Raw genomic sequence first — 24,884 nt, 5'->3', positions numbered from 1 at the left:
GTTTATATTGGTAAGTTTTTCAAGGCTTTATTTTATTTAATTTTAAATTTTGTTTTCTCCTGTCCCCTAGGCTGACAATGGAAAAAGTGACCAGGGTATGTAAAGGATCAAGAATAAACAGTAGCAGATGTTAATAGTAGAAATTAGGGAATGGTAAGGCTACAATGAGGCAATAATTGATATCAGGAACTGAAAAAACCTGCTGTCTATATACTGTGAGCCGCTTTAGCCATGAAAATACGCACAAAGTGTGCCTATGAATGAAAGAGTAAATAATTGGCAGTATTTACTGTGAGCGCTGCATTCTGAAGTTAAACACATTAACTAGGAAGATTCATAAGACTTCGCACATGGGCGTAATTTATTTGTCTTTTGCCCTTGTAGATATCAAGTGGCTGATAGGAGGTCGGCTTCTTTCAACCTGTATGGAGGCTACCCTTGGGTTGATCTGAGTTCTGCTTTATTGGAAAATAAAACTGTAGGAATTAAGTGGTTATTATTTGTCCATCCAAAGTTCTCATAATAGTTAATACTGACTGAATTTGAAAGTATATCCTATTTCAGGAATTCTTACAGTTTTAGCGCTGCAGGTTAAGAATGTTAAACCGTTTCTCCTCCTGCCTTTTCAGGAAGTGCTGCAGAGCACAGCCAAACTAGACCCAGTGGCTCCTTTCCTTCTATCATTCACTTTTCAGGACTATGCAAGTTTGGAAATGTCTGTGATTTGTATTTTCCAAATTGATCACTGATTTTCTGAATGTTGTTTGAGGAAAGTAAAGGAGTTGCAGCCTCAATCTTAAATCTGCAGTGAGAAGAAAATTTTGTTAGTTTGATATTATTTAACTGGTCAGGAGAGATGAGGAATGGTATTAATTACCCAGTCTGCAAGTGAATGTGCACTAAATTCCAGTTGAGAACTGATAGTGAGCATGCTTAAAGTTCTCAGAGTAATAGGGACCTACAGGGAAAAGTGGGAGTGCGATTTCCTTACTGTAAAGCTATCATAGTGAAGATGGATTATGATGGTTCCTGCAGACCAACGTGTACTGGGAAAAAGATCATTGCATGCATTTGAATTAAATGTTAGGCCAGCTTCAGCTAATGTGATGTTCAGCTTGAATCCCTTTAAGAAAAAGACTTGTGAATTAAAAATGGCCAACTGAAACAAATGTGTTTGAAAATGTGACAGAAGTTGCATGTAACAACAGGTTGCAAAAACACAAGTAGCTTGGAAAATAGAACTAAACCAGAAGTGTATGCAAAAAACCTGACAATATGTTTGATGTTGTGTAGGGAATACCCATTCGATTTGGTGGAATATCATAGCAAGTGCATAGCCTGAAGCTCACAAATTGTCCTCTGCCACTGAAAGGGGACAAGAACAGAGGGAGGCCCCGTTCCTAGAAGTTTACAGCACACACTGACAGAGCTTAATTTGGTGTTCAGTTGAGGATGTGTTCCTTCTCTTTGCTTTCATTAGCTGAGACAGCAGTAAATCTAGAGCAAACAGAAGAGAACAACGTAACTCAGCACCTAGTCAAGCCTACAGAATTCACTGCAGGAAGAGGCCTACAAGTCAAATAATTAGTTGAGTGATTTTTATGATAGCTAATAACAGCTGTAGCTATGCAAACGAAGGTAATAAGGCAATCAAACCTATGCTTTAAGGCATTCACCTTCAGGGCCAGGAAGGAGCTGTTTCTGTCTGGCTAGTGGTTTTGTTTGAAGGCTCTTCTGACATCTTTTGAATCCTTTTCATGTATTCCTGTTAAAACTGTTGGCTGCTGCTGTCATAAAATAATTTTAAAACCTCAGCAGGACATTTTTATTATTAACTTGAAAGTAAGACAGGTGTTCAGGTATTGTGACAGAGATTAGAAAGACGAACCTTGTTAAATGGAGAGGTCACTCCTGCTGATGCATAGCTTTGCAGAGCTGACTTTTTTTTTTATATCAACTGCATACTGACTCCTTCGGAAAGAAGATAATTTAATGGCAGCTCCTATTAGCATTGATAACTGTGAAATTAGCTACTGCTACAACTCAGTGTTGGTAACACAAAAGGGTGAGGTAGCTACACAAAGCCAAAGGGCAGTGCGATTCAGCATGACTTATGCTGTGAGATGGTAGATCAGATTAGTCTGTGGTTTGTGCATCCACCAGAAAGTGGAATTTTTCAGCGTGGAAGTTGAAGCTAAATGCTATTTCCCTGTGGAGACAGAGGAACACAATATTGTTACGCTTTTTGACTTGAGAGGTTGGCTGGGATCAAGTTCTTGCATGGAATTTGCACTGAAAGGATATGCTCTTGACTTCTGAAGATTGTATCAACATCTCTGCTTTTGAGAAGGAAATAGAAACATTTCCTAGACAAGTGCGAGGCTCAGTCCTGAGTCTTTTCCAGATGGAATCCAGCCCCTAAGAATGCCTCTCTTGCCTCTCTTGTTTCCACTTCTGCACATCATCTGTGCATTTTTGGATTAAGTAGTAGCCAATTCCCTGCATTTACGTTTTGACCCACTGAACCCTTTTGTATGTAGGGCATAATTTTTGAGCAGCTCTGTATGCAGCCTTGAGTAATGGCTTCTATTTGAGTATCCAAGACTACATCAGAAAGTAATAATTTTGAATGAAAAGTGTATGTCACAGCATCAGCTTCAAAATAGTCCATCCCAATGCCATTGTAATATTATTCTAATCCAGTTTTAGGATTCTGACACACAAATAGCTTGGTAAGTTTTTAGCAAGTTTGCTAATACATAATAGAAATGAATGCCTGTTCTTAGCAAATTCAAAATGAGTTGACTTTGTTTCTTTCACTTAACTCTATGAAAGTGATTGCAAAATAAACCATGCTATCTTGCACTTGCCACAGACTGTGTACGCGCGTTTGAACAGCTGTCATGATGCAGTATGAAAAATCCTGTCCCTGAGTCATCATAACCCTTTGATGCGATGGGAGGCACTCAGGAAGCCAACTGGCTCCTTGGACAGCATTACAAATGATAAGCTGAATGAGTCACCTGAATATGTGCAACTTCAGTGATGCTGATTTTATTTTGAGCACTTAAATAGATATAGAAGCATTTTAATAACTAAATCTCATGCAGGAGAGTGGGTCCATTTCATTTACAAATGCTTCATGTGGAACTGAGCTCAAACTAAAAAAGAAAAAATGCTTTCTCCTTCAGGAATGAGACAGATTTCTCTTTTTAAGAGGAGAGACCTTACTCCGACGCAGGTAATACACTGGAAGACATGTTGCAGTATTGATTAAGCTAAATTGAAATGCTGAGAAGGGATATGTCAACATAACCTTAGATCTGTCCTGAAGTTAACAAAGCATTGAAATATGCTTTAATTTTTATTTTACTTAGTGATAGATCAGAATATACAAGACTCTTCTCGGAGTCCTTTTAGATGATGAATGGTTAATACTTCATAGCAGCAGCAAAAGAGAAAGCTGCACCAACTTTGTATTGATAATCTTTGGTGTCAGAGGTTAATTTTTATTTAATCAGCTTTTAATAATGTACTTCGATGTAGAGATGATTTAGGAAAGTGTATAGAAAAAGGTACTACAGACTATCTCTTCCAACTTAAATATTTGAGTCGAGAAGGATTTCTAGTCTCTCAGCTTAAACTTCCGAAGTGTCTGTATTACTTGTCAATGAGTGCAGTTCTTCTGCATGGAGGAATTCAATCCCACCCCTTTGCTTCATATGCATTTCCATGTCAGATGCCATTGTGTCAGACTGCCCGTCTGCTGCCATCTGTCACACAGCAACAACATTGAATGAAATATTGATGGGAAGGTTCAACCTCTTCTGCCATACCACCAACATCCACCTCTGATGTTATAGGCCAATGGAATAAAATAAGATCCAAAATTCATATGATCTAGGAGGAAAAAAAAAACATAAGAAAAATGATGTAGCTGAGCAGTTAATTTATTTTACATTTGTGCAAAAGTTTATGCTTCGGATGCAAGATTCAAGTCCTCTGGTTGCTATCAGGTACTTTATGGATGATCATGTTAGCTAACATGCAGAGACATTGTATATTACTGTGCTATCTGCCAGTACTGCTTTAGTTGAACCTTTGGCTGCAGTTTACAGAAAAACCGACATTTGTAATTTCTTTGCAATGGAGAATTCAAGCTTCAAACAAATTCAAGACATTTGCTAGGTCTCTGAGGGTCAAACCCACTCAGCCTTCTGTGAGTAGCTGGATAAGAGGTGTGTCAGGCTTTCACTGATCCTATTCCCCCAAAATGTGAGATCTGGTGGTGATTGTGTGTGTTGCCTTACTTTGTTATGCCACGTTTTTATGAAGTAATCAGTACAGGAATCTCTGCTCTTGTCAGGTTTTTTTTCTTTCCACATTGGAAATGAAATAGTTTTTTCCTCGCATTTTAATGGTAGAATTTGATCATATGTCTTTTAAATAAAGACTGATAATCTGATTCCCACACCTATCTGTGCGAAAAGTAATGGTGTTTTTTATTGCTTACTCCCTTGCTAGCTATAGAAAGAGGTTGCTTTCTGGGTCAATAATGCCATTTAAGTTAAGCCCACATGCTGACACACTCTGGTAGCTTCTAGAGCTAACCTTGTCAACTGACAGTGAAAGGTCAATGGCTTACAGATTGCTGTTTGTGATAGGGAAACATCTACAGTAAGATCTGAACTTCTTATAATGTCTTGACATTGTTGGCACGATAGTAACTGATCAGAGAAATGAAAGTTTGTTTTCATATTAAATGCATTGCTCCTGCACGCAGTGAACTTGGAAGGCTTCTGCCTCAGCTGCAAGCGTACATTCACTTCATTTGATTGGTGCGTTGTGTGTAGAGGCAGAAGTCGGATGTGATCGCCTTTCATCGTCCACACACAAGCTTCTGCCCTAGTTATTTTAGCACAATTAGCCTGACCACTGATGTCTTGAAAGGTAGCTGATGCAGAAAAGGTTTACAGTGTGACCGCTGAAACTAGGTGTATGCAGTCAACTTTAAATGAGCCACACAAAGAAAGTCCTTTTCTCATGTAAGAGACTTTCTTTTATGATATGGTAAAAAATCTGATAGCAAATAAAATCACAGTTGAAAAAAATCTAATCAATTTCCAGGTGCATGTAATGCGGCAGCCCCATACGCAGGCAACTAAAAGAATTAACAATGTCACTGAAGTACACTAAAAAAAATAATAATTCTGAAAGCTAGGGGCAGCCTTAGCTTTTTCACAGGTTGCCATGTTACCTCCTTGATGAGAAAGCAAGCATATTTTATTGTGTACGTGCACAATATTATTTTTTACATTGATGAAATCCCTAGCCACCCAAAACTGGGGCTAGAACCTCTCTTTATTAAGCTGCTGCTCCTATTTTTTTTGTTTGCAGAGTAAGTATGGGAATATGCTAGCTGGGAAACCTTGTGTTGCTGTTTTGTCCAGAGAGGCTTGACTAGTGGAGCTTAATGAATGAGAGGGATATTTGGATATAGGTGATAGTACTTTACTGCTTTACTTACAAGGGACAGTTTGCAGCTTGCAAGGGTCTGTCCATGGGGAGTCTGCTTCTCTGTGGTGCGGAGAGTGAGAAGACCTGGAGTAGCTGTCCTGCCTATGACTTCCTTTGGGGGTAACAGGAGAGACTGATGTGATCCTGAGTGGATGTCAGACAACACTGAGAATACTGAGGAAAGTGAGTTATGATAGCTGTTGGTTTTTTGTAACATGGTGGAGGCCTCAACTTTCAGAAAAATTGTTGATAATGAAGTGGTAGCCAATAAATAAAATGTGCAGGATGTCACACACATATAGTGCTATAGGAATACTGTAGACTGGAATCTGCAACTTCCATACAAGAATACATTCACTGTACGTAGGCATTTACTGTTCTGAATACTTAAGATCACGTAATTTTCCCTCTTGTAATATTTCATTTTTGTTTTCTTTTTTACTCGAATGTATCAGGAACAAATGAGAAGCAAGCTTAGCCAGTATGTTTTCATATTCAGTATAGTGATTCCTTTTAATGTAGATAGAATACTAACTATTCTTTCCATGGTTTAGTTTAGGAGAGCATTGGCAATCTGGGAACACTGAGTCCGTTGCTAAGCCAAATCAAATGAGTCCCTCATGTCTCAGTGCTGGAGGTTGCTTGGGAATGTGCATTGACTTATATTTACAGAGTTATGATCTGTATGGAAATTTGCTGATCAAGCAAATGAACTATTGTTATGGGCTTAATAGAGCAGTTTTCCAGTTTTATAATGGAGCTTATGTTGTTTTCAGAGAAAAAAAAGCACCATTTATTCTTACTAGGTATTGTTTTTGAAGAGACTGTGCTCAAGAAGTAACAGATTTTCAGGCAGTGCCATTGCTTTGCATATCTTTGATTTATTTTTTACTTTGTTTTTCAGTGCAAAAGCTAGGGCAAGAATGTACACTGAATGAGTTAGTGAAAGTCAGGAGAATACTGGATAGCTGAGCAAAAGCTGTCATTATTTACCATGGAAAAACAGGGCATAAATAAAACTTCAAAAATACTATTTCATAAGGTAGAACTCTTGGGGTGAAGAATCAGATGAACATGTCTTTCAGGAGGGATAAACCCAGTGTTAGTGATATCAGCTTGTAAGTAACTGATCTTAAGACATTCAGTGGTTTGCTGCAATATATTTAATGTTATGGGCTCTTGAGTGTGAGATGTAACTATACAATAACAATTTTGATGGGAGGACGTTTCCATGTCTGCAAAAACTGTGATTTTGCCTGTGTTGAGGAGTGTATTAGATCCGTGTTAAATAGCTATCTTGCTTATAGAAGGACATGGGATGTGGCTGCCACAGTCAAGGGTCATCTTTCTTTTGGACAGGAGGAAGCTGAAGACTGCAGTTAAGCTCTAGGAACTGTCATGGTTACTAAGTAATGTTTAAGTAAGTATAGTTTATGCTAAATACAATCTGACTCTTCTTGTTAGAAGCGAAACATTAATTAGCATTCTTGCTATCCCAGTGATTCCTAAAACTATTCTTTCTAATGGTGCACTGTTTTGTGTTTCAGTACAAGGTATTGACATATTCAAAATATTTTAGATTTTGTGAGGAAGTGTTAATAAAGCAGGAGCAAAGCATGCCTGAGGACCCTCTCAGTTTCAGTTTTCACAATGCCTTTGATAAGCAGCATTTGGTGTGTCTGTATCACATACTGCAAATAAGATCCTGAATGTAGCAGGTACTGTGCATGTCCTCTTTCAGCTTTTTCTTCATTCTTTTGACAGGAAAGAACTATCAAGAATTGTTATCTTGCTCTTGTTCTCTCAGTCTCTATATCAGTGGTTAGTGATCTCCCACTGTAGCAGCTTAGTATTCTGCCATGTGAGAAAAAGGTCATAATAAAATGCCAAGATGCTATGAGACTGCACCGCTGCCCTTAGCTACAGGAACTATATACTCTTCAAAAATAATTTCTTCTATAGGTGGATTTCATCCTGAATCTTATCTGTTGTAGTCAGTGGTTTGTGGAAGATACAGAGCATGTCCCTCCTACTCCATAGTATGTTAAAGACGATTGGCTTTGCAAATCACTGCCGCTTTCAGGTTGGTTTGATTGAATTGTGCCATTGCTCCTTTTTGCCCTGTGACAGATGTGTAAGAATTAATTTGTGATTTGTGTAGGCAGTAAAAGATTGCTCTCTCTATTCCCCCACTCCCAAAGCCCCACTTCATTTTCAGTAAACTCTCTATCAGATTTACCTCAAAGTGCATGAATCTCTGCTTAACGGTGATATGTAAAGCTGACTGACACTAAAGTCAGCTATTTTCACATGATAACTGCTCCCAGTAAACACACTAAAGTTAGGAAAATGGAATATATAAAATGTCAAATTATCCGCTTTTCTCTTTGTGGTGCTGAGCACAGTTGATCCTAGCTATTACCTTGTTCTTTGGATACTATGATAAAGAACAAAAAAGCGCAGCCATGTGGAACTTAATGCATGTTTGTATGCAAACTTACATGCTTGGCAAAAGAGATGACGTCAGTATTTCAAGAAAGGCTCAGATAAAGGAGCTGTATTGTAGGAAGAGTACATACAGTTTATTGATACATTCTCTCACTGAGAGATGTCTTTCTAGATTTACTTGATTTTTCTTGAACAAGTGAATGAGGTACTGTGAGATGCCTCTCACATTGCCTGCTTCCTCACTCCCACAGACCAGCATCTAGAGTATTTGGGCCAAACAAGATAACAGCTATCTTCTTATGGCTGAAAATTCTGATGAGCCAAAAGGAGCTGGACAGAAGGTAAAAGATGAACAGAAGAAGAGCCAGAACGCCTGACTGTGCATAGTGGAAGACTTGCAGTTAAGCTGCTAAATTTGTGTTCTAAGCAGACATATAAGAATTTATGATGGTTTTGGAGTGCTAAAGCTTTTGGAGAGGTATTTTTTAAAGCTTCCCTCATGAAGTCATCTTATAAAGGGGAATCTTTCACAAGAACCTGCTTCTTGGTAGATGTTTGCTGCCTGAAATAAATCTGGAAGTTATTTCTTCCGGATTTATCATGTGAAAAATTCAGTGCTGCTCTGAATCAAGAGTGTGCTGCCAAAGAAGTAATTCATGAGCCTCCATTTTTATGAAAGCTTTCTATTGTCAGTTTCTTTTTGCTAGTGAGCTTCTTTTCTGAGAATAGGATCTTCTACACAGTGTCCAGTGTCACTGTGAACCACCTCCCAGATTTTTATCTTTAATTTGGCTTCAGATATGGATACGTTTCATACATTTCTGTACATTTAGTTCATTCAACAGTCCTCCAAAACAAAGAATGTTTCACTTATTTCATAAACGTTAACTTCAATTTGTATGACACTTCCAGTTGGAGACTTCAGTAAGGAGCTTTAGAAACATTAAAGAGCTTGGCTGTAAAATGCCCTTATGTAAATATAATTAACCTCATACTGCAGATGGCAAATTTTATTCACAGAATGTCTCTTTAATTGGAATAGGAAGATAATTTAGCCTGGCTATATTTCCTATGAAATAGAAAATTTAAATTGTGACTTATCTCCAGCTCTTGCTGTATACTGTCAGAAAGCAGTGAAAGAAGAGGTTAATGGTTGCCTCACTTTTATGAGACAGGAGAAAAAATGGATCCCGGGGAGGGACATCTGTCTTGTTCCATGTGCACTTAAAAGGTTTTTATTGAGGCATGAAAGGTTGCGTTGTTCCATGCTTTGTCTTTTTGTTGCTTATCCATTCACTGATGTGCTGCCAATAATTCAATAAAGGAATTTCTCAAAATATATCCTATTAATTTATCTTAAACCTCATGTATATGGTATGTGGGTAATCAAAAGACAAGAGAAAGAGAATTGAGGAATCTGTTTTTCTTTTCCCTTTTAAATTCAGAAACAGTATCTAGTGAGAGAGGCACGGACGCTGAAGGGGCAGATTTGTGAAGTGTCCTTGCCAGGCATGTATTTCTTACACTCCACAACACCCTCTCCCTCCAAAATCAAGCAAACAGCTCCCCCCCAAAAAAATCAAAACATGATTTTCAACTATGTCTTTTGAACTAGGATAGAGAAATTTTATAAGATTTTCTAAATTTCTATTATTTTATTTTACTCATGTTTGTATATGCATGAACTTCAGCAAAGAGTGTCAGAGCAGAAAGGGATTATTTGATACTATGACTGGAGGACAAAGCAAGTGGGATGGAAAGATACTTCCAAAGCCCACTATTCAGTTTGGCATAACAGTTTAAATTATTTCCACACTCCATGGCCTATGAAGCAAAAGAAAGAAATGCAGTAGAATTAGTTGGTAGTCTCTGGATACTTAGATATGAATTATCTGAACTTATTTCTGTCTGCTATCTTGTGTATATGTATTGAACTCTTGGAAAATGGCAGAATTTTAAAAATGTTGTGTGCGTGTGTCTAGGTTTCAGGTGAAGTGCTTAGTCTGTGTATTGCCCCAGAGGTTGAAACTTCTGCAGAGTAGACAGCGCTGTGATGAGCACTGGACACAAAAAAGGCTCCCAGCCTGGCCTAGGATTGACATCACACTTTGTGCTTCATCTCCATTGGCTGAGTGTCCAAAGGGACAATTCCATAATTAGATGTCATATTCTAATTTGTTCTCCTGCTCTTGCCTTGATATAAGGAAAAGATAGCAACATGGTAACTTGAGAAGCTCATTCACGCAAAACCAGTTGTTCCATTTGAGGCTGGGCATTGCTGTATCACTACGTACTTCTGTGTATTTTGACTTGTGTAGCATGGAGTAGTGTTGCACACTTCCTAGATGAGAAACAGTAAAATCTTTGAATTTTAGGGAAATATTTCAGTTTCATTGCTTCTGCAGACTGTTGAAAACCCAACTTTGGCAGACAAAGGAAACTGGAAACCATTTCTAGTTTAGGAGATCCCGGACTGTGGCTTAAGCTAGTTCTTTTGTCTTAATTTATCTATGCCTTGTTTTAAGCAAAATAAAGTATGGACCCATTTTGGTATCTTTGCACTATGCTGTGTCATAGTCAGCAAAGTGTCATCGCTCAGGCAAACATCAAATTAACAGAGCTGAAGGACAGATAGTATATACATTTGGGATTTTGATGCTGTGAAAACTCGCACTGGGAAACAGATTTCTGCCCAGAAAGTGTGTCATTGTGGGTAAGAAAACCACACAGTGGTGCCAGACCCTCAGGACCTAAGAAGTATTTAAGTCCAGTTTGCCCCATTATGAGTGTCCATCCAGTGCAGCTTTGGGAGGGCTCTCTGTCCATGGCTGTTTGCACTGGAATTCTGTTTTTCACAGTTGATGTATCATTGTCAGCGTCAACAGTAGCTTTCTGCACCAAAACAAATTGTGTGAATGAACAAGAAGGAGAGCTGCTAGGAACTGCTGCCTTTCCAATAGACTCTTGGGACCTGTACCATACAGATGTTTCACAGCTTGCAGTTTGAGCAGCTTTACCATCCGTGTATTTAGACTACTGTATGATGTGATAAAAATAGTAGAACTACTGATGAATCATAGAAACGTCCCCATTCTGCTTTTGTCCATAAACGTATGTTATTCCTAAAGTGAGTATTACTTACATATTTTCTTTCTCTGTCCTATGGGTTGTATGGTAGTCCACAAACACAGAATCTGTAAATGTATTTGATTATTTCCAGTTTCTTATTCAAAATGTACCTTTTCCTGGCTAACATCTATTCCTGTTTGAGTGCATAGGTGAGGAGGAATGGTCTATATATGCATTTTTCTAAAATAATCTCATGTCTCTTAGATAAGTGAGTATTTGATTTTGGACTAAGTTAATGAACCAAGAATCTAATTAGCTTTTGAAGAAACTTGAGTATAATACCTTTCAGGAAATGTTCATGCACAGTTTGTGGCACTTTATTTCTTATGCTTGCTCAGTGATGCTCTTGTTAATGGCATTTATGGATATGAGTTTGGATCACCTAAAATTCTTCATAATTGCAGAAGCTATTCAGTTATTCCTTTTATGACCATGGCATGATGTATGTCTTTTGGATATCCCAAGTCCTTTCCTGTTATGTAGTTGGCTGAAGTACCTCTGTCAAGCTTTGCTATCATGCACTTTCAGGGAATCTGCTGACACGAACAGAAATATGCTGCAGTGGCTGTGGAGATTTATATTTGGCAAGAGATGGGGAAGTTATGATTGCAATTGAGACTGGCATTGAGATAAGACAACTCAAATTAGCTTAATTGCTATCAAGTAGCTGTGGAGTGAGTGTCACTTCCTGTTAACGCTGTCAGCACTGACTGAAATGAGTAATGATTACAGAATGATAGAAGGGTTTGGGTTGGAAGGGACCTTTAAACGTCATCTAATTCCAATGCCCCTGCCATGGTCCATCCCTGATTTCACTTATATGAAGTGGATGGACTAAGATGGTTAAATCTTTCTGTGTGTTCTGTTCTGAAAGAAGAGCCTTTTAAATCTGTCTACTTAGTTGTGGCTATTATAGCAGATGATGAAATTGGTTTCAAGGTAATTTGGGTGTGATGGGGTAAAATCTTGTGCCAGTTAATTCCCTGCAAATATAAATAACTGAGTTAACAAAAATTAGGGAAAATTTTGGCAAATCATTGTTTAGTGACTTCAAGTGTAATGGATGCCTCAAGAGGACTTAAATAGATTTGCATAACATTGAAGAGTCTGGTTACCCATGTGCTGGAAATACGGGGAGGTACTGGCAGGTAGCCTAAATTCCTGAGCTTTGACAGTAGTGTGAGATGATTTTAAGTCCACTGTCTCAGTGGTAGCTTCTGAGAGCGCTGCTCAATTGTTATAGTGAAACAGTAAATCAGAAAGGCTCAGAGTGCAAGATATGTGATTAGGGCACTTCTAGTAATTTTACTGGTTCCTTGTAAAATACGGTGGCTAATGTTGTACTGCTGTCCTTGAGATGTCACAGTTAATTGACCTCAAATATGTAAAATATGGATCAACTCTTAGACTATCTTCTTAGCTGTAGTAGAGTGGGCAGTGCTTCTCTAGATGGGAAGTAGAGGTGGCTTGATGGTTGGTCAATGATTATGGAATAATGTTCTGCAGAACAGAAATAATATTGTCATATCCCATGTTGTTTTCCTTCTTAAATACAAACTGCCACTTTTTCAGCTTTGCCCTTAGTGACCAAAATGTGTTACAGCTAAAATAAAGCAAGCCTAACTGGAAAATGAGTTAACTACAGGATGATCTCAAATAATTTTCTTGATGTGCCTCACAGAGATATCCTCTTGCTATTGTGGTGATATCATCTCCTTATTGTGGGTAATCAAGATAGGCACAAGGAGTGAAATAGAACACAAGAGACTGGTTCTTGCAAACTTCTTTGAGGAGGAAGGAAGCTATGCCTTGGAAGATTGCTAGCATTATCTGTTTTTCCCAGACAGAGAAAGGCTGAGATGAGTCTTCCTAACAGAGATAAAATGCTGACTGGGACATCAGAAGAATGAAATCACGGGGTGTTTAAAACCTTTTAAGAAAGCCAGTGAAAATGAATGGTAATGATAAATAATCTAAGATCCCAAGGGACTCCTTCCTATGCTGTGTGTTGTCTTTTCTGAAGAAAAGTCAACAAAAATGGTTATGCAGTAGTGCTGTGTTATTTTACAAAGGTAAATAAATGCATGTTTTCTTTTTCCTGAAGTAAAATATAGATATTTTATGCATTTCAAAGCTCTTTTGGTTACCTTAATGTGAAACCCAACAAGGATTATAGTTTACTCTTTCCATGTGGATGGAAATCCATTGACATTATTGACATTTGTAATGATGGGATTAATTTATCCCATTAATTTTAATGCAAACAAGGTTAGGTCTGAGCCAAAGTAATGTAGGTTAGCATGACAGATGCAATAAACTTGTTCACAGAGCTGCAAAGATGTAGTGAATGAAATTCCTCTCTCACTCCATCTGCAACCCAGAGGCACTTCTGGGGTGTTCAGCTAGTGGGCTTTAGCTGATTACACTCACTGCTTTTTTTTTTTTTTCTGTCTTCAGATATCTCAGCTTATGACAGAGACTAGTCGAGAGGGCCTGACTGAAGCAGCATTGAACCGCTACAATGCAGATAAACCCTCCTTGTACAGCTTCCCTGCTTCCCAGAGCACATATGTTGCTGCTGATGTATCTACAGGCACCTCGGTGGCAGCATCTTTTTTTGCCAGGTAAGAAAGACCTCTCAGATTTTACTTCTCTGGAAATATAATTTCTTTCAAAGGGAATGATTCTGTAGTGAAGACATGGGGTTGACTAACTGCAGCACATGTGTCAAGAGATGTATCTATAGATACAACTCTATCTAACTTGCTGAATTACTATGAAAATGTTTTATGCACCTGTGTGCATTTGTCTCTAAGATGGGGATGGTACTTCTACCCTCTTCTTTAAACTAACACTTAAACTCTTGATTTGGGTTAAAATGTGATTGCATTTGAAGAACCATACCAGATTTAGTGTGATTTTTAGAGGGGATTCCCTGAAAGGGAAGAGTGCATCAGAGTAAGTTTTTGAGATAGGCAACAAAATACATTGCTGACCGGAGGGGGATAGTTCTCTTTGGCAGATAACCCTTGGATTTCTGTAGTGAATTTTACTTCCATCTAGGCAAATTATTGAGTCTTACACCTACAGGTGGAACATCTAATGTTTTTTATTTCAGTTTCTGTTTCTGTCGTGCTTTTGAGTTGACCTGACAGTCTAACTCAGCCTCAGAATCTTTAGGATCTCTCGGTTGAATACTGAGCCAGTGTTTCCAACTGAGTTTTCAAAAATCTGATTAGGTGAAATTTAATTAAAAATCACATGGTTATCTTTATTAATTTGGTGGTAAAATGATTTGTTAAACGGGCATAACAGCTAATGAGTGAAATATTTACTGTCAGCAACGGAAATATTTTTCTGTGCAGAAATACGCTTTCTAGAGAGCAATGTTTTCAGCCCACTTGAATCCTGGTGTAACTGAAAAAGTTGAAATAATCTTTATCTTCTAATACTCTTCCATAATTAGAAGATTGACTTGGAAAGAGTTGTGGAAATAATGAAATAACAAGAGAATAAACTATTTTCAAATGGCTTCCAGTCCAATCTAGTGAGATATCTGAATTTCAAAACATTGAATGAATGCTTGACTAACTGCCCCAGGCATATTCAGATCAGCTTCTTCCCCTTTACAGAGCTATTAGTAATTCCACACAACTCCAATTCATTGTAAAGGCAAATGGAAAAATTATAAAGTTGCTGAATTTTGAAGATTGTACGTCTGGAATGAAGAATTTCCTCTTCTATTTTTCCTCACATGAGGAATGCATATGTTCAACCAGTGTAACATGATAAACGAATCATGTAAGAGGATTAGGAGAAGAATTCTTAGAGGAGCCAGTGTATATTGTTTGGGACAGCTCAGATGTTTGTCTTTACAGATGTGATGCTGCAATCACAAATGTGAATGAGGACAGTGGTCATGATTTGCTATCCTTTTCTATGCAACTTCAGTCAGGTTAAATTAAAAGTGCTGAATGTAATGTCTAACTCACATGGTAATATTTAACTCGAGTGCAGATTGAGATTAGCACATATGTTAGCATGAATTGATTTATGAAGATTGCTTGACTTATTTGCTCTTCATTGTTGCATTGTTTTATGCTGATAGAATTCATTTTCTCTCAGTATACACTGCTGAAAACTAGGAAGATAACTAAATTTACTCCAAATTACTAGTGTGAATCCCAGCATTTTGAGTAGTACTCTTATTTTCTAGCTGATGGTGTGAATTCTTGGCTATCCTTGGCCCAGGAGAGAGATCCCATGTTCAGACTGTTTATTTTTAAGCTGTACTTAGCAAGATGGAAGGGACTGGTTTAGTTTGGATTATTACATTAGATTAATATCATTTATATAAGTCTGTTTATCTCTAGACTCCGAAGTATTTCATCTGCTGATAGTTCAAGTAGAAAATCAAAAGAAAATCTTTGCTGCATAACATTTTAACAAGAAAGTCTCCAACTTGCTTCCAAAATGTGGACCTCCTCTAATTTTTCTTTTGTATCTTACATGTCTTGCGTTTTGGTGAAGTTTGAGTAGAAAGAATAAGAACCTGTATGTTATACGTGTTATAAGATATAAAGTAGAAGGCAATGATTAGGAAACTCATTAAAATGGTGCTATGTTATAATAAAAAAGTCATTCATTCCAGATTATGAATCCTAAGCTTGTTGGCTTTTTGGATGTGCCACATGAAGTAGTGACTTCCAGCTATGCCTGGTGTTTGGTTTTTTTTTGTACATATGTTAGATGTGATGTTATGGTCAATAAGTAAGAATTTATCACACAAAAAAGTTTGGTAATTTGTAGCTGAGGTTGGAAGTGGGAAAATGGAAAATATTCTTTTGGAATTTGAATCATATCACACAGCATTTCACTCTGTTCCTTAACAGCAAAGCAAACTTCAGATGAGCCTCAGATATAAAAGTCATCCATCATCATGAAAAAAAAAACAATTAACTAAAATGCTATAGCATGAAGGAAATGTCAAGGCATTCATGAGAACTTTTGGTTGTAATTACTTGAGAAACATCAGGAGTGGAATAGACTAAGAACCAGGAGCTTACCGTTTTTCTATTCTTGGGTACTGCTGGTCCAACAGTGCTACATACTGACTAGTCTACGGCTGGCAACGAGCTATGGAAAATTTTCTAAGGGGCATAGGAGACTTCTCATTTATCTCAATACTTAGCTGCCATGTTTCATGATCGATATCCAACAGATTGCCCAAACTGTGAATTGTCATTTGTTGGGATATTGCTGCAAAAAAACCTACATATAGAATTCCCATGGGACAGTATATGTGTGTTTTAAAGGAACAGTGAGAACTGTCCAAAGTGCTGTGCTGGCAGGTTTATGAATGTTGGATGATAAAGATATAAATAATGAACTTCTAACAGTGATTTGGACATAAAAACTGGAGTCAGTCAACAACCCTTTCAATGACAAGCAACAAATATGTCTTCTTTTTAAGTGCCATCACTCATTTTAGTCTCAATTTAGCATTATCTTCTAGTAAGTACAGTATTTGTGATAAAGATTAATTTAGTGAATGTGATATAATGTTAAGATTCTTTACCATTAAAGAATAATTTAGGATATAGAGCACTTAGGATTGGTACTTGTGTTAACTTTTGCTGCCATTTTGAATCTTTGTGGTAAGAAGCACTTCATCTTTGGACTATTGCAGCTTAAAGTATACTAGCCTTGTATCCTCTGAGCACAGCGTAGGAGTGTGTCACCATCTGCTAAGGAAGAAGTGTGTTCCAATGCTAATGTTACCACTGGTCTGAGGGAAGGACCTTCTATTGCTGGTTTCTGTAGTGTCTCTGTAGAGATCTATCAGGACAAGGGGTTTTGTACTAAACCTTGGTCTTATCTCTGCTAGTTTCTACATGGGGAAAATTTCTGAAACATGGACGTCAGCTTTGAGCTGGCCACTCCATAAATAAACTTGCCTTTCTGAATTAAACTTTTCTGTTGATCCAACCTGTGGAGTCTCAATAGTCTCTCAAAGGATGATAACACAAAGCAGGACCTAGAAAGCAAAACTGGACCAGAGCCTTTCAGTAGTCCTTACAAGGGTCACTGAGAACTCAAAGGTCACTGAGATCTTGGTACTACTCCTCATTTGTGCTTACTATGTCAGAAATTCAATATACTTGTTTTTGGATTAATGAAACCTACTGGGAATGTAGGTTATCTTGAAGGTGGCCTGAAAAAATCTGTTCTAGGAGCCATTTTCTATGTCTGTACACCTTAGACACTATGTAGGGAAACATGATGTTACTCTTGCAGATGCACTAAGGCATGTACATGTTTTTCAAATCCAGTGCAGAAGTATCTGGAATTTTAAGTTACTTCTTATTTTGAGAAGAAATAAGAATATAAATCTTTAGCTTTGTGTATAGCTGACATGTAGCTACTCAGCATGAGATAAACTCTAGTTACAATGACCCTCCATTCCTGGAAAACTGCTGGTGACCCTTTTCACACTTGGTCCCCGTCATTGTTAGCTTGGCAGCTGGCAGAGGAGGTGAGGCAGTGCTGTACTAGAAAGGGATATTGTGAATGTTGTGTTCCAAATGCTGCTAATTGCTCTACAAATTTGTTTTCCACTCATGCAAAAGCTTTTTTATTTTTTTAATTTATTTATTTTTCAAGTTCTTTGACCTAGCTCTCCAGACACCCCAGAACATTGAAACTCATGCATACTGAATTTTGCATGCATGTGATAAGTTATCAGCTTGTCACATAGCTTTTGATTTTTCCTGTATTTTTCTTATAGATGCAGTATTATAGGGCTTCTGTTGAAGTCTGCACAATCTTTCTTCCTATGGGGAAAAAAAATCTTTGAAGCCTGAAGGCTCAGAATCGAGGAATATCAACGTTTACTCTTTTCATTAAAGGTTAGGAGCTGGTTTAAACAGATCCTACCATTCTGAAGTCCAGGCTTGAATTTTTCGGAGTCTAGAGGAAGTTCACAAAAATGAGTTTCTCCTGCCATTGTGACAGTGTGGACTTGTATACATGCAGCAAAAGTATGTAAGAGTCAGAGGCAGCAGCTAAGCTGCTTCTCCCATTCTCTGTGTCTTTTCTGTAGAAAGTTCTGTTGAGATTTTTAAAATGGTGTAACTGCGAAAAGTGGTGGACACAGCTGCCTTTTCAAGCCATGCAGGAAGCTATGCAGTAGTTCACTGGTTTAAGCACTGCTTGAGAAGTTTTAGAGGTCAAATAGTGCTGCCCTCAGTCTCCCTATTTTCTAGGACTTCTGTGAAAACTTATTTTGGTTTCTTGTTGTTTAGACTCTTTCATTAACTGAACAAACAGGGTATAATGGTTAAATTATGGTCAGGCTCTCAGATATTTTTAAGAAGTGTGTATTTGTCATGGTATTAATAAATCTGACAAGAATTTTTATTCTTTTCTCTCATCCTCATAACATACTGCATAATAAACGAGTAAAGAGAAGGTTGTTAAGATTAAAGACCCATGAACTGTCTGTCAGCAGGAATTTTGGCAACAAGTTTTAAAACATCAGTAAATCATTTTTACAAATATTTCTGGCTTTGAAGACTGTCTTGCAGCTGACTAGTTGGGAAAATTTCAGTGTCAGTGATCTCACTCAACCTGAAATACCACAAAATAATATTTTAAATAGGCACCTAAGTTAGAGCATACCATTTTGGGGGCTGGTTTTTCATATTTGCTCAGTATTCATCAGTAATGTAGTGCTTATGAGCATAGATCTCCTACTTTTCTGTGTTCCCCGTTGACGTAGTAGCCCTAACACACTGTTTCTGTTAGGGAATGACTCTTTCTGTTTTTGGTGTTATTACATGTGTATCAAGTAAGTGCCAATCAGAAGAGCATCTTGACTCCTCCAAAGCCAAACAAAGCTAGTAGTTGGGGCATAAAGAATACACTGCCTCTTTTTCTCAGATTTGATGTGAACAAAAATGTCCCAGCAGAAAAGACTGTGCTGCATGCAAGAGTAGCTTTGTAGTTGAATCAATGATCTCATATGTTGAAAAAGAGTTAATTGTTACATCTGGATGAGGGAAAGCAAAGATATTTGAATAATCTCTAATTTTGCATGGATACTTTATCCTATTGAAACAAAAATTTAAGAATCTATAGGCAATTCTGTCTTGGGTTGGAAATCTGTTTGTGATATGTTTAATTTGGCATTGGGCTGTCAACAGAAATATTTTGAAACTTCATGCAAATTAGATGCACTTCTTGTTGGTGGCAGGTTAATAGATGTTATTCAGAGCTTAGAATTCAAATAATGGACCTTTGTTTTTAAACAGGATTTTGGGAACAATCCATGGAATCATGAAAAGAAATAAGTTAAAATTACTCTTTGATTATTGGAACCCTATACTTGCAGGATTGTATTCTCTGCTTAGCCTCAAAGCATGTACCTGATAAAAGGATGTAATTCCTCCTTGTATTCCAAGTATCAAAGTAAGCCACTTCAGATGAACAGGGGGGTTTCCTGTAACTTAACAAGTATTATTTTCTAGACTGTTTTTTATAAATAGTTATTTAGAACTGGTACATAATCTAAAGTAAAAAATAACTATACAGGAAAAGGTATTCCTGTTGAACAGAGAAATTAAAATTCCAATCTATGAAAGGTATATTACTTCAATGTTATGCCTGTATTGAAATATGCTGCATCTGCTTCTGTGCACTCCATGAGATGAGTGTTTTCTCATCTGTACTTGCTCACCATCTAGTATGTATTTTATTGATGGTGATGGCAATGAAGTCATCACCAAATAATGTTATTGACTGAATAATATTATTGAAGTGGCCATCAAGATTTGGAGTTTCATGTGTAACTAGACTTTCACAGCCTTTAGAAATCTTGGTAATGTTCTAAATAAAGCTTCCAATTCCTATCTTTTTCTTTTGACACATTATGCTGCCTCTGTGATGCAATCCCGTTTCATTTAATAAATATCTAGTTCTGCAAAGTAAAGAGCGCGTACCATGAAACTTTTTCTTTTTTAGAGATTATTTTAAAACACTTTCCTAAGTTTACTTCATTATATTCATTGATTCTGATGTATATTGCCTGAAAACCAGAATATTAACATTTTTCTCATCCCCGTAAGAGTTTATGGTGCTTAGTAACATCTTTTTTTCCCCTGTGTGTGTGCCATGCATAAGTTTTACTTTTTTTTTTTATGTACATAAGTTTGTGGATGCTTATTCAGTATTCATTTGCCCTATTAATTTTTATATTATCAATTTTGTTCATTTTAAAATTAAAAAAAAAACATAACTTGGGGAGACAATACATTTATATGTGTGATGGAAATGCTAAGTCACGGCCTGAACCAGTGATTGAGCACCTGGTGGGAAGGCAGGGCCAACCCAGGGGAGCTCAGGTACAAGCAATGCACCTGAGTGACTGGAAGAGGTGGAGCTAGGATCCACCCCTTCCCAGACCTCATTTAAGGGTTGGCAGTGGAGGCAAGGGTATCTCACTGGAGATTTCTGCCTATCTGAGGCCTTCCAAAGGTAAGCACATCATTTCCTTTGTTTCTGTGTCCATGGCTGCTGCGTTTGATCATATCCTCACCTGATGCAGCCTAGGACTCTGCTACTATGCTGTCAGTGCTACACTTTCCATTGCATTAGAGTTACAATATGCATATACATTTTGCCTCAATTTTGTCTAAGCCTCTGTCAAAGCAGAAGACAACCAACACTTTCTCTCACTAGTAGTTAGCATTGGACTTTGACTAATGTTTCTGAGACGTTACAGTGGTTTTCTCTGTTAGTGCTTCACTGGTTACTGCTATTACAGATAAGAAGATTCAGATTTGTAAATCACAGTGTGGGGCCACATTCTTGCTGCAAGCCATGTCTTAAATGATTGGACTGAAATGCTTTGCATTAGGAGAATTTTGGATGCTATGATATGTCACTGAAGCACCAATTATTTTTGTGGGTTGATAAGGAAGGAGGCGTTTTTTCATAAATTTGTATTCTTAATTCTCACAAGTGATTTTGAGCATTCAGTACAGAAGTGTCTACGTGCATGAAGACTAAATTCACTCTGCTCTACACATGCTATGCTGAAACAGTGGTAATTCCTTTAGTTTAGTGGTGCCTAGTGTGATTTCTTGCTGATTTCAGTAAATTTCAGAGGGGGAGATGACTAAGGATAGGTTTGGCCTTCTAATTTCTAAGAGCTTTTGAGTACTAGACTATTTGCAATGTGAACATCTGCTCCCTGCTGATTTTAGGAAAACGTAGAAGGAAATGAGCCTATTTCCTTCTCTCACAACTCCTCAGCACTGCCTTTCCCTGCACCTGACATGGACATTGAGAGTAATTGCTAGCAGCATATGCAGTAATCCCTCAGCATCTGTTACACAAGACTCCTGGTGTTTAATCTTGGCTTTTAGGGCAGTGGAAGTAAAAATGGACAACATTAATCTTCTGACTTCTAGTATAGCTGTGACTGCCAACTATAGTAGATGCAGCTTCATTTTGATTTACTGTTTTGCATATTTCTTGCTTCCCTTAAACCTTGACATAGGAGATCTGATTTATGGTGTCTCTATCTTGGCTTGCAGAGAAAGATGAATGGATGTAGTTGCACTGTCTATGGCAGAAAATTATAGGTAGCACCAGTTGTTTTCTCTCTGTTTTTAACACCAACAGTCTAACCTTCTCTCAAAGAGATCATAAATCCATAGTAAGAAGACTTTTTCCTAAACACCTAGAAGTTCAGAGTGGCAAACTTCTTATTCTGCTTACTAGCTTCCTGTTTCAAAAAGTGCTGTTACAGTTCTGTTCAGTAGCCTTGAAGCTCCATCTGTGATATACCCTGTCTGCAGATTTCTCCACTCAGCTGCTCAAAGAGTCAGTAGAAATGCTGATAAAGTCTGCCTCCTCTACTGAGTTGCCTATTTTCATGAAAGGAATAAATATTCAATTTTTTTAAAATCTCTGTTTTTCTGGTTAAAATCATTCAATGGATATAAACGTCAGTTTAGGGTATAGACAGAGAAATTCACTTAGATTGTGTATTAATCATCCTCATTTGAGTAACCAGACTAAGGACTGGTACTGATAACTAGTAAAGCAATCTTTTGTTTTACTCCCTCAGCAGTTATGAGAGAAAGGGACTGAGTTACTCTACTGTTCCAGTTACATCAATAGTCTCTCTGAATTTAAGAAAGAATGATGAATAAGTGAAAATCATCGAAATCTAGACAAAGAGAAAAAATAGCAGAAATTATTTCCATTTCTTGTCAGAATACCTCTTTGTATGTAAATATACGGGAAAATCAGAGTCTTTCATTAGAAAGGACAAAGTACACAGAAATCGGACAGCATTTTGTCTTTTGTTCAGGCCATCTGTAAGCAAGCTGAGTTGCTAACCTGTCCAGGACAGAGCATATCAACACTGTACAAAAGTTCAAAGTTGCCTACTTCTGTTTTTTTTATTATTACTGAAGGGGAAATGAATATAAATCTAAGCTTTTTCATTTCAAGAGCTATTTCATTTCCAGTTCTTCTACTGTGCTTTTGCCTTTCCATGGCAACATCAGCCTTTTATTATGACAGAACTATTTTAATTCAACAATGTGATCTTGCTTGAGTTACGTCCAACTATGTGAAAGACAGCACTGTCAGGAGATTCTTAAGAGCACAATGACCTTTAGTTTAGGACAATGAATTAGCTTTGGACTTCTGATTTGAATCTTGCTTATTTTGAGTCATCTTGGCTATCTTCACAGGACACTACATAGTAGAGTGTGCACTCCAAAGCTAGTACTTCTGTAAACATCAACTGTTACCAGTCATGAGTGAGACACAAACCATATGAGATAATACAAAGATCATTTATTGGAACTTCAAGTTTTAAGAATCTTTAAGATTTCACACACTGAGATCCTTGTGTTTTTTTCCCTGTGTTTTAATGAAGGTCATAAGTGTGCTTGTGTAATAGAAGCTGAGAAAAATAATATTCTAATTCCACAAGTTGAAGAGAAACATTCTGCATTACAGAACTCATGAAATAATGTTAAGAATGGATAGGGATGAGGAATGTTTCTTCTGAATTAGGATATGTATTGGAATTGGAATAGAAGAAAGGCAAATAGAACTCTGAGTGGAAATTAGAAGAATTTTGCTAAATCATGACACTCTGGGAGCGTGAGAGCTAATATGCCATTTGAAGCTCTATCTGTCATTTAAGCCCTATTTAAAGAGGGCTTTGTGGGACATTGAGTCTCCAATTCCAGGAGCAATCCTGGTCATAACAGTGATCTAGGGCCAATGCAAAAACACCTGTAATGGGATGCAATAACAAAAGTAAATGAATGAATAAATAAATGATAATGAGTTTAGGATTATGGAAAGTACATGTTGGTCATACTGTTTTGAAATGTTTCTCCTGAGATTACTACAAGGGTTAGTTAATAAAGCACAACTGATGCAATACGTGTGGATTTCACTGGGCTGTTTGGGTTAACATTCTGTGAACTCTTGATTAGAGTAATGTGAATGAAATTTTGAATGTATTAAATAGACGAAACTAGATGAAATTATGTACTATGTTAAATTACTCTGCCCCTGTTGGGATTTTGTAGAGACAGAGAATGTCACAGGACATTAGCTGGAAAAATATTACATCATTCAGGTGATGCTGAAATGGTGGTGTTGGGAAGATTGTTAATAACAGATTATAGAGTTATCTGGGCCAGTGTTATGTAACACTGTCAAATGTAATGCCATAGATCCAGGAATAAAGAATATAGACCATGCTTACAGACTGGGGGCCTGTATACTGAGAAACATTGACTGGAAAGGACCTGTGTGTTGTGGTTAATTAGTTGCAGTATTAGTGTACAGGGGGCCAATGTGGCCAAGAGGGCTAATGTATCTGTTGAATATCTGCAAGAATAAGAGCATATGGACAGAGATTGGAAGTTACTTTAACTCTGTATTTGGAATAGACGTTCTAGCACTGCTAGAATATTCTGTCTAGTTCTGATGTACACAGTTTAAGAAAGATGCTGAAAAAATGAAGAGGCCATAGAAGAGACACTAAAATTGTTTGAAATTTGGAAAACATGCCATCCAGCAGCATGACTTCTTTCTAAATCAGTTTGATAAACTAAAGATATGTTGGCAGTGCACAGGAAACCCCAGTATGGAACAGAAATGTGATACTAAAGTCTAGCAGACAAAAGCATGTCAAGTTGTTATAGCAGGAAGTTGAATCTAGACAAACTCAGAGTTGTAATGCAATGTGCATACTTAAGAAAGGGCAATGACCCATTGAAATGAATGAGAGTAGCAGTGAATTCTAATTTAGTGTATGTTTTTTCAATTAAAAAAGATATTTGAACAGAAAAAAAAAAGACTGTTGTTAACCACAGTTTGTGGCTTTTAAGAGATTCAATGTAGGGAAGAGCCATCACTTTTGCTATGCAGGAAGTTACATTAAAGAATCATAATAACCTCATTTAACAATCTGGGAAGACATATTCATTTGTGTTCAAGTTATGGCAACAAAGAGTACTATTTCTGTTCCTCTCAGCCTAAAATGCTGTAATGAAACTTAAGATAAAATTGCCATGAAGAAAGAAGTTTTTTTTTTTTTTTTAAATTTAGCTAGGAGTGATTGACAAATAGGTTATTTGTGTCAGGTTTTTTTTTTTTTTTTTGTAGTTGAACTTCAGAGGACTTTTTATGTTTTTAGCTACCAGTATGTAGAATTTTCATTTTTGCCTTGTATGCAAGAAGATGTGGGA

General features: G+C 37.3%; 1 protein-coding gene across 2 annotated transcripts in view; it reads left to right on the top strand.

Annotated features, from left to right (window-relative positions):
- The window catches only part of KIF26B (kinesin family member 26B), a 295,598-nt gene that overhangs the window by 109,589 nt on the left and 161,125 nt on the right, over window positions 1-24,884 (top strand). For both annotated transcript variants that reach the window (XM_021391286.1, XM_021391287.1), the window contains one exon: window positions 13,552-13,718. In XM_021391286.1, coding sequence (XP_021246961.1) covers window positions 13,552-13,718 — 167 coding nt within the window. The remainder of the gene's footprint in view (window positions 1-13,551; window positions 13,719-24,884) is intronic.

Source organism: Numida meleagris, chromosome 3, assembly GCF_002078875.1.
Source record: "Numida meleagris isolate 19003 breed g44 Domestic line chromosome 3, NumMel1.0, whole genome shotgun sequence".
Taxonomy (NCBI): Eukaryota; Metazoa; Chordata; class Aves; order Galliformes; family Numididae; genus Numida; species Numida meleagris.
Note: the sequence above shows the minus strand (reverse complement) of the source record. Positions and strands in the feature narration are given on the sequence as shown.